This window comes from Octopus bimaculoides, chromosome 8 (assembly GCF_046866305.1).
Source record: "Octopus bimaculoides isolate indiv1 chromosome 8, ASM4686630v1, whole genome shotgun sequence".
Classification (NCBI taxonomy): domain Eukaryota; kingdom Metazoa; phylum Mollusca; class Cephalopoda; order Octopoda; family Octopodidae; genus Octopus; species Octopus bimaculoides.
This window is the reverse complement of record NC_142935.1, coordinates 89085309-89099070: the sequence shown is the minus strand read 5'-3', so window position 1 is coordinate 89099070 and position 13762 is coordinate 89085309. Positions and strand designations below refer to the sequence as shown.

General features: G+C 38.2%; 1 protein-coding gene across 1 annotated transcript in view; it reads left to right on the top strand.

The window, feature by feature from the left end:
- The window catches only part of LOC106870659 (inactive pancreatic lipase-related protein 1), a 99406-nt gene that overhangs the window by 68740 nt on the left and 16904 nt on the right, over nt 1–13762 (top strand). The window contains exon 3 of the mRNA XM_052970243.2: nt 1253–1481. Coding sequence (XP_052826203.1) covers nt 1253–1481 — 229 coding nt within the window. The remainder of the gene's footprint in view (nt 1–1252; nt 1482–13762) is intronic.

The window sequence follows — 13762 nt, the reverse complement described above, 5'->3', positions numbered from 1 at the left end:
TGATGGTATTTTGATAGTACTATCCTCTCTCATAGTTACTTACACACACACACACACACACACACACACACACACACACATATATATATATATATATATATATAGAGAGAGAGAGAGAGAGAGAGAGAGAGGCAGCTGATGAAAAATTAATCCAAGTGGCTATTTGTTTTTCTGTGTTCGTTCCGTTGTCTGTAGTTCATTTTTCTAACGTCCTGTACCCGAATATGCATCTATGTACACTTGTAGATGTATGTATGTACATATATGTGTGTATACATGCTTATATATCCGTTGTATTATTTATATGTATATATACACACACACACACACACATACACACACACACACACATATATATATATATATATATATATATATATATATATATATATATATACACACACACATAGATAGATAGATAGATAGATAGATAGATAGATAGATACATACATACATACATACATACATACATGTATATTTTCACACACAAATATATTGAAATTTTACAATAGAGGGTGCAGCTTTATAATGTAAGCATACCACATACTGAACTACCTGTGTTGCTTAAACACCAAGAGCTGCTGTTTATCGCCCGGGAAAAATTCTTCGAAAGACATATAGTGTTAAAAAGCAGAAGATTCTTCACAACTAGAAGTGAAATCATCTCAGATGCGAACAAGAGAGCGGTATAAAAGTATTTCACAGTGCCTGCAAATACTGAACACGTGACTCATTTCCAAAACGAAATTGAAATCTCTAGGCTGGAGTGTATAGAGAGTGTGTAAAATCTATTTGCTGATTTGCAAAGTCGATGCACAAATGGAATAAATTCAGATTATGCAACGGAAGCAGCCAGAGGAGCTGCTGCATATATTTCAGGCTAGAGACTCAAGGCAAAGTTGAACCACGATGGGACTGATATTCCGAACGTAAAGAACCCGGTGAAAAGGCTACAAGACAATTTATCCTCCGCTGTGGTGATTCTAATAAGAGGATATTACGATTTCTAAAAACGACACACGTTTAATGATTTGATGAGCGGTGGAGTTGTATAGTCTGTTCTATGGACCTCATTATTTGACTTCTTTTACTGGTTTCAAAAGCGTGAAAGAGAAAAATCAACCTCAGCGGAATTTGAACTCAGAACGTTTTGTTTGATTCTCCTCATTCTAATGATAAATAATAAAAGACAATGACTTTTTTGTTTGTTATACTTATGTTTTCTTTTCTGCTTTTTTTTATTTGCCGTCAGGAACCAGCAAACATTATTACTGTGGACTGGAGCAGAGGAGCTGGATTCCCTTATGAACAAGCGGTGGCAAATGCTCGGGTTGTTGGTAAACAGATAACCAACCTGCTGCTTAAACTGAATCCTACTAAGTTAAGATTCTTCACAAAGTTACATTTGATTGGTCACAGCCTCGGAGCTCACATTGCAGCATTTGCAGCCAACGGATTGAATCATACCAGCCGTATAACAGGTAGAAACTTTTGTTATTTTCCTGATCTATCACACGCACATACAAGTACTCACATACGTGTACACGCATACACACACGCACACACACAGAGATGTGTGTGTGTGTGTGTGTGTATGTGTGTATGTTTGTGTATACATACATACACACACACACACACACACACACACATATATATATATATATATATATATATATATATATATATATATATATATATATATATATATATATATATATATATACATACTAACTTGAAAGCCGCACTCCAACTGAAATACAAGGTTCTCAGACGGACAGACAGAATTTCGCTTTTTTTAAGACCGAGACTGGGCGCCTACCAGCTAGAATGCCGTCAGGCGCTCACAGCCCTCTACCAGTCGGGCATTAGGATCGGTGGATGTTTCGCTTTATAAATTTATAGAGGATTAGTGGCGAGAAAGTGCGACGACGTTCTCGGGGAGACTTTGGGCGCCAACGAGAAAGAACTGGCTAGTCTGTTCCAGAGGACTTTCCGGTCGGGATCTATCATGGATAATTTCCAGATGCCCTTGGCTTGGCAGTGTTACCAGGAAGTGCTACTGGTTCGAGATAAACTCTACAGGCACGGACGTGCTGCCAGACGGGTTTGTCCGAGGTGCGCGCAGAGTGACGAAACCGTTCTGTACGCCCTCGTTCAGTGTTCGGGCATTGCTGACTTGTGGGGTTATGTCGAACAGCTGCTGTCATGTGTGGGACGGATCCATCTGTCGGCCGAATCTGGAGTGATGATCGCGCCGCTGCCCTACATCAATCAGGCAAGGCAGATTTCCTTTGCTTGGTGGTTGTGGCGAAAGAGGTTGTTTGGTGGACAAGGCTGAAAGGCATGGGGACAGATACATTGTTCTGTGATAGAGATTTCATTGATTTCTGCAAGTTTCACTTGAGAATGAAATTGAGAGTGGACCGGGAAGGGCTGTCCTCGGGTGAGCTTATGGAAAGGTGGGTGAAAGCTGTGAAAATAGCAAGAGTGGATGCTACCTCTCTAAGTGTAGGCCTGTGAGTCGGAGAGAAGGAAATGGAGGGGGTACTTGCTCCTGGGGTTTCGAGGAAATCCTGAACAGTGGGGTTCCTCGATTATCTCTAGAGGCCTTCCTGTACCTCTATCCTCCTCCCAACCACATTTTTTAAAGCATTTGTATGCTATGCATATGTCCCTTTTTTTCAGTGCATACCATATATACTTACTCTCACTTTCTTTTATTATTTCATTATATGTAAAGCCCCACACTTTATGTCTGTCTTTGTATTGCTCCCCGTCAGCCTTCGCCATTGTGACAAATAAATGAAATCATTATAATAATTATTATTATTATTTTATGTTTGGCTTTTGTTTTGCATTTGTACAAGTTGGATCCAAGTCTCACCCAGAGACCTCAAGAGACAACATGTTAGAAGTTCATGTAGGTGTTATGCCTAGGGTACCATATATTTGGATTTGTACAGTTTTGTTCAAGTGAATGTTTAAGAAACCATAAGAAAATTATGTGTTTGCTTTAAAATTTGAGATCACATAGACAGTATTTTACGTAGGATATGGGCAGTTCCCATGAGCACTATCTTTTGAACTTCAGCCATTTTGGGGTTTCCTGGTATCTGAGTTAGGTAGTAATCAGCCCGTTTCGCTGTCATTCCCAGGGCACCTATGACAATAGGTATTGTTTTCGTCTTCAGATTCCACATTTTGCTAATTTCTATTTCAAGATCTTTATATTTGCTCAGTTTTTGGTAGGTCTTGACAGATTATTATTATTATTATTATTATTATTATTATTATTATTATTATTATTATTATTATTATCATTATTATTATTATTATTATTTATTGTCTTTGCACAGCTGCTAATGCTGGAGATGTACTTCGGTGCCAGCTGTTCACTATCAGTGAACTAAGGTAACACCCCTTATTTTTCGAGCACCATCCGGAGTATTCGAGCGGTTCTAAGCAGTGCTGTTGTCTGCAAGTGCTCCGTCCTTATTGCAGCGCCTATTTGTTTCGTGTACATCTCAACATTTTTACTCACTCTTCCCAGGGTTCCGACAATTATTGGTACTACTACAACCTTTTTCATCGACCACAACTACATAACCTCCCAAGCTAACCTGTTATCGACTTTTCTTTCTTCCTTATCGCATACCTTGTTGCTAGCTGGGTATGCTATATCTATGATCTAGCATCGTTTGCTTTCTTTCTCAATTAACACTATGTCTGGTTTCCCATTCTTTATCTCATGGTCGCACTGAATCATAAAATCCCACAGGATCTTAGCATTAGCAATATTATTATTATTACTATATATATATAGGTTTGGTTGACGAGTTAAGAAATAATTGAGATTCAGTTGAATTAGGTACTTAAGTTGAAGCACCAAGTCAGTCCGATATTATCCACACAGTCCAAAGTAAGGTGAATAAAATCAAAATAAGCAACAGGATATCAAGTAGTGATGCAGTACGACCGTTTCAAGCGGCTCCATTTAATTGAACAATGCAATCATTACATCAATTTAAATGTAGTGCCATCTTCAGCTGTAGAGATAAATAAATGTAATTTTAACAAGTAGCACACATTAATAAAATTTTTCACAAATATTTTAGCAGAGCAAGGAGATGGAAGAAATTCATGTCGCTATTGTAGCTAAGAATAGACTACAGATTCTAAAAATCGCATGGAACATAGTGGGGTTGTAGGGTTGTAAGTGATTGTAATTAATTTTTAATTAATTTATCTCTTTATCAACTATTAAATCTATTTTTGAATAAAGGACAAAAGTGAATTGACAGCTCATGACTAGGTATGGTCATAAACAATCACCCATAGTGCCCCTAAATAAAATTTCCTCTGTATTAACATCTTAGGCTTCTTAGCGTCTTGACCCTTTAACTGGAAATTAACATCATGATTTAAAGTTTATCCTTGCCCTGCCTCTTTTTATAGACAGTTATTTATATCCAACTGACTGCTCCAAATGTCTTATTTCCTCCCTGGAGAAAAGGGATACATATGATAATGTTTATGAATATAAATAATATTTGGGATAAAAAGATAAACGAATTAGAAATGAATTACAATCCCCTACATCCCTACGACCGCACTAAGCTTCATGCGATTCATAAAGTTTGCAGTCTATTCTTAGCTACAATAGCGACGACATGAATTTCTTCCATTTTCTTGCTCTGTAAAAATATTTGAGAAAAATTTTAATAATGTGTCCTACTTGGTAAAATTCCATTTATTTATTTGTGCAGCTGAAGATGGCGTTGCATTTAAATTGATGTAACGATTGCATTGTTCAATTAAATGGAGCCGCTTGAAACGGTCGTACTACTGCATCACTACTTGACATCGTGTTTTGAATATATATATATATATATATATATATATATATATATATATATATATATATATATGGATCAAAATAGTTTGATTCAAATTCGTTGGTACTCTGAGAGTTTCAAGCGTGATAGCTAATCTTTAGCCAATTTGAATTTGAATGAAAGAAGTTGATTGTTATTACCGTAAGGTCGGCTGCGATTAGTCGTGGAAGGTCACTTGGTGTCGTGGTTTGATGTTAGTATACAGACATGCACGCAAAGCCATATGAGCGCATCCACACACCCATATGTACAACTATATACTAGGACATACTACCCCTTCCTACCTCCCCTCCAACAACCTGATCGATTTCCGGTCCACAACGCGATCGATTTCCTGTTGACCATGTGGTGTTTTCCAACTAACTGTCGTCACTGATATACGGTTATATCAACATCAAACCCCACGACATTACGTGATCTTCCTCGACCAATGGCAACCCACCTTACGATAATAACAATCTATTTCTTTCACTCAAATTCTAAATTGAATATATATATATATATAAATATTTATACTATATATAAAACAGAAATGTGTGTGTAATCGCTTTTCACGTGAAATCGACTTCACCAAATGTTTCCATACTTGTGATGCATGAATAATTTGACCTCGGATAAATGTTAGGCTCTTCATTTGATTTTTTTAATTAAAAATAAATGATATTGCTTTATATTTAAGATTCACTTCTTTAAAAAGGTTCCTCAATGTCAACTTCCGGTATTGACGTAACAACGGCAAAAAGCTTCACTCTCTATTTTGTGTGTGAGTGTGTGTGTTCGTGTGTATGACAGAGAGAGAGAGAGAGTAAATACTACATACACACCGCTCTCTCACTCTGTCTCACACACATACACACGCACACACACACCCCTTGACTCACTCACACTCTGTCTCTTACAAACACACACATACATAAATGTATACAAACATATTTACAAAGACACACGTGTGTATGCGCGCGCGTGCGTGTTTGTAAGAGACAGAGTGTGAGTGAGTCAAGGGCTGTATTGTCATATGCATACATCCAAAGATGAATGTATATTTATGCATGTACGTATACATGACAACAAACCTCTCTCTCTCACTCACACTCTGTCTCTTACAAACACACACATACATAAATGTATACAAACATATTTACAAAGACACACGTGTGTATGCGCGCGCGCGCGCGCGGGGTTCCACAATCGCCATTTATTTCAATTACTCTTGTGAGGATATTCACGTAAATCATTTCTTTCATTTAATCCCCATTTTAATTTTCGTAAAAGTTTCCACGTACCAATGAGGCTTTTTGGCACATCTTCAATTTTCCCCATTCATGAGAGGCGCCCAGCCATCCTTCATCTGAGAGTCCATCTACAGAATGTCCTCAAATTTCTATACAGCATATTTTGCCTTTTTTCTTCAAGTATATAAGCAACAATTTCATTCCCGAGCAACGCCGGGTGCCTCTGCTAGTATATATATATGTCACAATAAATGTACTAAGTGCCCTTCTTTCGTTCGTCCACTCACTCGTATATATATATAACACACTTGAACCAGAACTATATTTAAATGCTAAGTCTGATGTGTTCTGAAAATGCAGGTAAATGTATCTAAGAAAAGAGGGCAACATCGCCTGTCCCCTTGAATTTGTGATTGCGCGTGAATGTGGCGATATGTGAGAATTGTGTGTGCATTCATCTATTCAGAAAAGTGATATATGTAAGCATTCTTTTTAGCTAAGTCTGTCCCATCTGCGCCGTGAGTGTCACATTACATTGTTATCAATCTATTACTAGATACATCATTTCTTAATTATAATATAATCCTCTAATAAAAAATGATAATCTAAATATAATGTAATCTTCTAAATTTTTCGCTGAATACTTTGAATACTCAAATCGGAAATGAATAAAGCTTCTCGCTTTGTGCTCAACGACATATCACTTACTTGTTGCTCAGAGGCCTGACGATTGACGAGTTGTTTGAAGGCCATATATTATGGAATTCTGAATAACCAGGTGGATATACGTATAAACATATCTATCTATCTATCTATCTATCTATCTATCTATCTATCTATCTATCTGTCTGTCTGTCTGTCTGTCTGTCTTTCTGTCTGTCTGTCTGTCTCTATTTATGCATGTGCATACAGGCATAGACATAAAGCATAGTGAGTTTTGAAGAATAACAACTTGAGACATGTGTTTCCATGTACAAACCTTGTGCTGCACCTTCAGTAAGTATTTGCTACTACAGCGTGTCCCAAAATTACGGTAACCAACTTTTTTCAATTTTGTCAAAGCAAAATATTGTTATATTTTGTGTCCGAGCTTTGCAGTGCAATGGCAAAGGAAAGACAGTTATGACATTACCACATTTAATCGATATGGCCACGTCTGTTTCGAATCGAAGCCTATTCCTGGTGCAGTTTTGTCTTCAGAACGTCGAACGAAACTTGAGGAGTGCTGGAGACACTCGTCTCCAAAACGGACCAAACAAAAAAATCCAACGGGCTGCGATCGAGGCTTCTTAATGCATTGCTGGGTGTTAATTTTAACTACCGAGGACACAAAAATGAGGGAAAACCTTCATGTGGCTGTCACATCCGCCCAAACCATAACTGACTGTGGATTTTGACATCGATTTATGAGTATGCCCTTGACGGAGCCAGATACACTCCGAAGTTTGTAATTCTGTCTGTTCGATGTTAAATTTCTTTTCATCAGTGAACATCAGCTGTTGGACACCTGACAAAGACTAAGTGCACCACTTTGCTCTTGGTGATAAATGCTTGAACAACACAAGTATCATACTTTGAGACTCTGTGATTAGTATCTAGAGACAAGCAGAAGCGAGATAATCAGCAATCACGTACGATTGCAGGTTTTAATTCAGAGTGTCCTTCACCTAGACGGATTCTATGACAACAGCCAAGAGTTCTTCACTATCGCTAGTTTTACTGCGTGCCTTGACACCAGTCAAGGGAATTTCTCTGTCCCGGCTCTCATTTGGATTGTCATCATGTATACTAGTTAACGCATAGCCGGGACCCTGACAGGTGCTATTACTCCGGGTCAGATTAGACCTGGGAACAATAATGACTAAGAGGTGGTTCTACACTCCTCAAAATCCACACTCTGGAACTCCCGAAACAGATCTCCATACTGGATGCAGTTTAAAGTCATACCCAAGACATGTATATATTTATATGTGTATGTGTGCGCGTATATAAAAATATATATACACACACACACACATCTATATGTATATATATATATATAATTAACATAATGTGGTAAAAATTCGATATTAATTAATATCAATTTAATACCAGGAAACTAGCACATTAAAAGAATCAGAAGGTTCTGAGAATCTTTTAAGTGAGCTTCTTCTAGCATTTTGACAGACCGGTCACTGGTCAATCTTATATACACATGTATATATATATATATATATATATATATATATATATATATATATATATATATATATATATATATATATATATATATATATGTATATAAATACATACACACAAACACATACACACACATGTATGTGAAAAGTAATATACTTCTGTAATTAAACATAGCAGAGTCGCTAGAGCGCAGGACAGCAGAATGCCTTACTCTATTTGTTCCGGTTGTTTTCTCTTTGGGTTCAAATCTCGTCGAGGCCAGGCTGACCTTTCATCAGCCTGTAGTCAACAAAGTAAAGTATCAACCAGGTTCTAGGGACATACACCTCACCACATACTCACAAATATTTGACCTTTTATGGAAGTCACACACTGATCGTTTGTCTGTCTCTCTCCCTCCACGCCCCCTCTCACTCACTCACTCACTCACATACATACATACACTCTCTCCCAAGCACAGACATATACATGCATTCCCTTACAGGCACGAGACTTGTCTGTCTGTCTGTCTCTTTCTCTCACAGATATCGCTTACACGTACTTGTTCCCTCTCTCTCACACAGGCGCACATTCTTTCTAACCCACATGTTTCTATACTCCCGCATAGGTCCCCCTCACAAAAGCATTTTCACCCCCCCCCCCCTACTCAAACAATGTCTGTCTGCTCTCTGTCTGTATCTCTATCTTTCTCTCATACACACATATTCAAGCATCATTGTCTCCTACGTAAACCATTCTCGCACACTCACACACACATTGTCTCTAACTCATAAGCACTCTCCCATGCATACTCGCAACATTTGCACTCATATACACTCTTTTTCTTACATACGCATACCCTCACACTCACATATGTTCTTTCAGTTACACTCACACACATACATATATAATGATTTCTAACATAGCTAGAATACCACATTATTGTTGTGCGTGGCCAGGCTAGTTCTTCATCAGATCTACATTTTATCGACCACGGAAGCTGAGCCAGGCAAGATTTGAACTTAGAATGTGGAGACAATTAACTAATTATTGCTAAGCATTTGTTGTATAATATCATACCAAAAATACATTTGAAAATATTATTATATAATATATAAACTATAACATACGTATATATATTATAAATATAATACTGATTTCAAATGTTGGCATAAGGCCAGTAACCTCAGGGGAAGGAGTACATCGATTGCATCGATTCCTGCACTCAACTGGTACTTATTTTATCGATCCCTAAAGGATGAAAGGCAAAGTCGATCTCGGCGGAATTTCAATACAGAAAGTGAAGGAAGACAAAATGCTGCTAAACATTTTGCCCGGCGGGTTAACGATTCTATCAGCGCTCTGTCTGATAAACATATTATAATATTAATGCTATATACACTACAGTACAGTACAATGCAATTAATACTATATGTTATAATAAGATATAATTTAAATTTGAGTCTGGAAATAACAAAATCCTGTTAATTAGATCACAACCAGAGTGAATAAAATATCTTGCTAGCTCCTACCAACTGACAACTAGATTCTGTACTTGTGCATAGATAATATTCTGTTTGAAACATTTTTTGGACGGTGGAACGGACGCTTACCACAAATTTAAAGGGGGTATATATATATATATATATATATATATATATATATATATATATATATATATATATATATATATATATATATATATATATATATGTACATATATATACACATATATATGTATATGCTGAGACCCCTTCGGTCATGACTGACCGTGGGATTGCACCTAGAAAGTTACCCTCCGAGGCACAGGTCCGGGCAAGGTTGTTCATGGAAGACCAGCAGTCACCCATGCATACCGGCCTCCCCCTCCACGCCACCAGTGTTATCCAAGGGAAAGGCAAAGGGGCCGATACAGCTTGGCACCAGTGACCTGACAACTCATTTCTACAGCTGATTGAACTGGAGCAACGTGAAATAAAGTGTCTTGCTCAAGAACACAACACACAGCCCGGTCCGGGATTCGAACTCACAACCTCACGATCGTAATGAATATATATATATATATATATATGTGTGTGTGTGTGTGTGTGTGTGTGTGTGTGTGTGTGTGTGTGTGTGTGTGTGTGTGTGTGTGTGTGTGTGTATGTAATGATGATGATGATGGCCGTCCACACATGACCGAGGAAGACCATTGCCGACCTTCAGGAACATTGTGCGCTCTAGGACTAACTTATATTTTGCATTTGCGGCTCCGTTGGTGGCTAATGAGCCCTGCTCTTGACAGGCATACACGACTGCAAACATTGCAGACCAAGCTTTCCCCATTCACTATACGAGCACACTCAGCCGTTCTTGCTCCCTGGATGAGGAAATATGTTTCAGGTTGCAGAGAGCAACTAATTCCTTCCGGTCTCTTCAGTCTCGTGTCTGGTCCCAGCATGGCATAGCAAGGCAAACAAAAGTTGCTGTGCACCGTGCATGTGTACTGACATCGCTCCTCGCTCCTCTACTCGTATGTATATGTATATACATACATACACGCATATATATATATATTTATATGTACATATATATATATATATATATATATATATATATATATATATGTATGTATGTATATGCATATGTATATATATATATATATATATATATATATATATATATATATATATATATATATATATATATATATATATATGTATATATATGTATATACCTGCACGCATATATATATATATATATATATATAGATAGATAGATACACACACACACACACACACACATTTACATATATATATATATATATATATATATATATATAACAAAGTAAAAAGAAGTAAAAGCAATCCAATAATTGAGAACTAATATGGCAGAGGTTCCATTTGGCTTGGGTTGCCATCATTTACAGATTGGAAGAACGGCGGAAATATTTTCTATCTCCGACTTCACTTTCATTGCTACCCTTAAAATGACAAAAGCCACCACATCCATTCTTCTCTCTACTGGTCAATTAATTTCGTGTCACGTCATTTCAAAGGAAATTCCGCCACATTTGTACAGCGGCAATACTATTACTAGCATCGTTCTATGTATCCCTTAACCCCTCTCTCCGTCCTTCGTTCTATCTCTTTCTCTCTTCTTTCCTCTATTTCTCATTTGGCATCAGTTTAAGCCAGTTTTCTCACCAGAAGCCCCTCCCCCCCACACTGATTATCATTACCCGTATCATTACTATCCGTTCGTTAGTTATTTGCATCTGTTGATTTTTCAGGATACACGCAGAAACATGAGTACGACAGGTTTTAGAGCTACTCTATTACGTAAGCTATCTATCTATCTATCTTTCTACCTACCTATCTACCTATCTATCTATCTATCTATCTATCTATCTATCTATCTATCTATCTATCTATCTATCTATCTATCTCTATTTAAGCATGTGCATACAGGCATAGTCATAAAGCATAGTGAGTTTTGAAGAATAACAACTTGAGCCATGTGTTTCCATGTACAAACCTTGTGCTGCACCTTCAGTAAGTATTTGCTACTACAGCGTGTCCCAAAATTACGGTAACCAAGGGGAGTGGGGTTAAAAATCTCCTCTTTTGGCATATTCGTAATCACCGACATCCAAAACGTAGGAATCCGAAAAAATATTTTCTAAAGAATGCATTTTTCAAGGAGAGGTGCGAAACTGCATTAGACCCCATACATGCTCACTCTCATGTGTGTGTGTGTGTGTGTGTGTGTGTGTGTATTTAGTATTGAATAATATTCAAATACACAGCAATTATTAGGAGTAATCTTACATAATGCCCTATGAATATGAAGCCGATATATATATATATATATATATAGCAAAAATTTAGATTCAGGTGAATATGGTACTTAAGTTGAGGCACCAGAATTTAGTATGGTATTATCCATACAGTTTCAAAATAAGGTAATTAAAATCAAAATAAGCAACAAGGATATCCAGATGTAATGCAGTGCGATCGTTTCATGCAACTCCAGTCGCTGCCCTCATTTGCGCCCCCTACCGCGAGGTAGGTTTATCTGGGACTCCCGACAGGAAGAGATCCAGTTTTGTTTTGAAAACTTCCACATCCACTTTGTGTAGGTTCCTCAGGCTTTCTGGGAGAATGTTACAAAGCTGTGGGCTCTTGAAACCCAGGCTGTTGCAGTAACTGGTCCTGAAGCGTGGTGACATTGTTGAGATATTTGGCACTGTGCAGTGGCGACCCGTGTTGGCATTTGTGTAGCTTTCAATGTCAAAATTTGGCACAACCCTTCCAGGATCTTCCAGATATACATTACTGCATATCTCTCCCGCCTTCGCTCCAGGGAGTAGAGTCTTAGATGTTTCAGCCTTTCCCAGTAGCTGAGCTGTTGCAATGAGACGATCCTTTTGTGAAGCTTGGCTAGATTGCTTCAAGGTCCGCTGTTAATTTTACACCGTGGGGTGACCATAGTTGGGAGCGGCAGTCAAGGTGGCTGAGGACAAATGTCTTCTGGAGGACCATCATGGTTTCTTTCTCTCTTGTTCTGAAAGTTCTCAGGATCCAGCTAACCAGCTGCCTGCACTTTGTCGCCATCTTGGTAATGTGCACTTGGAAAGAGGTATCACTCATGTCGATACCCAGGTCACGCACTGATTTAGGTCTTTGCATTGTAATTGTCCCTGGGTCAGTGTACCCTGTAAGTTTTTCGTCCAGTTTTTGGTGCTGGTAGCGCAGAGCTTGGAATTTTTCAGCATTAAACTGCATATTATTGTCCTCAGCCCATCTGTAAATTGCGTCCAACTCCTGCTGCAACCATGCAACATTGCTAGAGTTTTGTATTTTCTGCGAGGCTTTCGCATCGTCTGCGTAGCTTGCAAGGGTGGCTCTCCGGGCAGCTAAGGGCATATCTGAGGGCCACTATAAAAAGCAGTGGTCCCAAGATAGTATCTGTGGAACACCACTCACTATTTGTGTTTTCTTTGAGGTGGCTCCGTTGGCCACCGCTGCCTGACTTCTATCTTTCAGAAAGTCGTGTAGCCACTCTCCATGTTTTCTAGCTATGCCAAAATCGCGCAGTTTGTGACATATCATACCATGATCAACTTTATCAAAAGCTTTTACAAAGTCAAGGTATATTATATCCACATTTGAGTTATTGAGTAACTATTTCAACACCCAGTCATAGTGCTGTAGGTACCGGGTCAGGCAGCTCCTACTTGGTCGAAAAACATGCTGAGTATCACTCAGCAAGTAATTTTCTGCAAAGAATGAGATTAGTTTCTCTCTGACTATTCGTTCCATGACTTTGCTGATGCGTGAAGTCAGAGAGATAGGCCTATCATTTTTGGCGTCTGCTCTACTTCCTCCTTCATTGATTGGGCATATAATTCCCTCCTTCAGTTTGCTTGGCAGCTTGTCATTTGCAAGAAAACTCTGAAGAGAATCTGTAATACTCTCGCATGACTTGCATGATTTG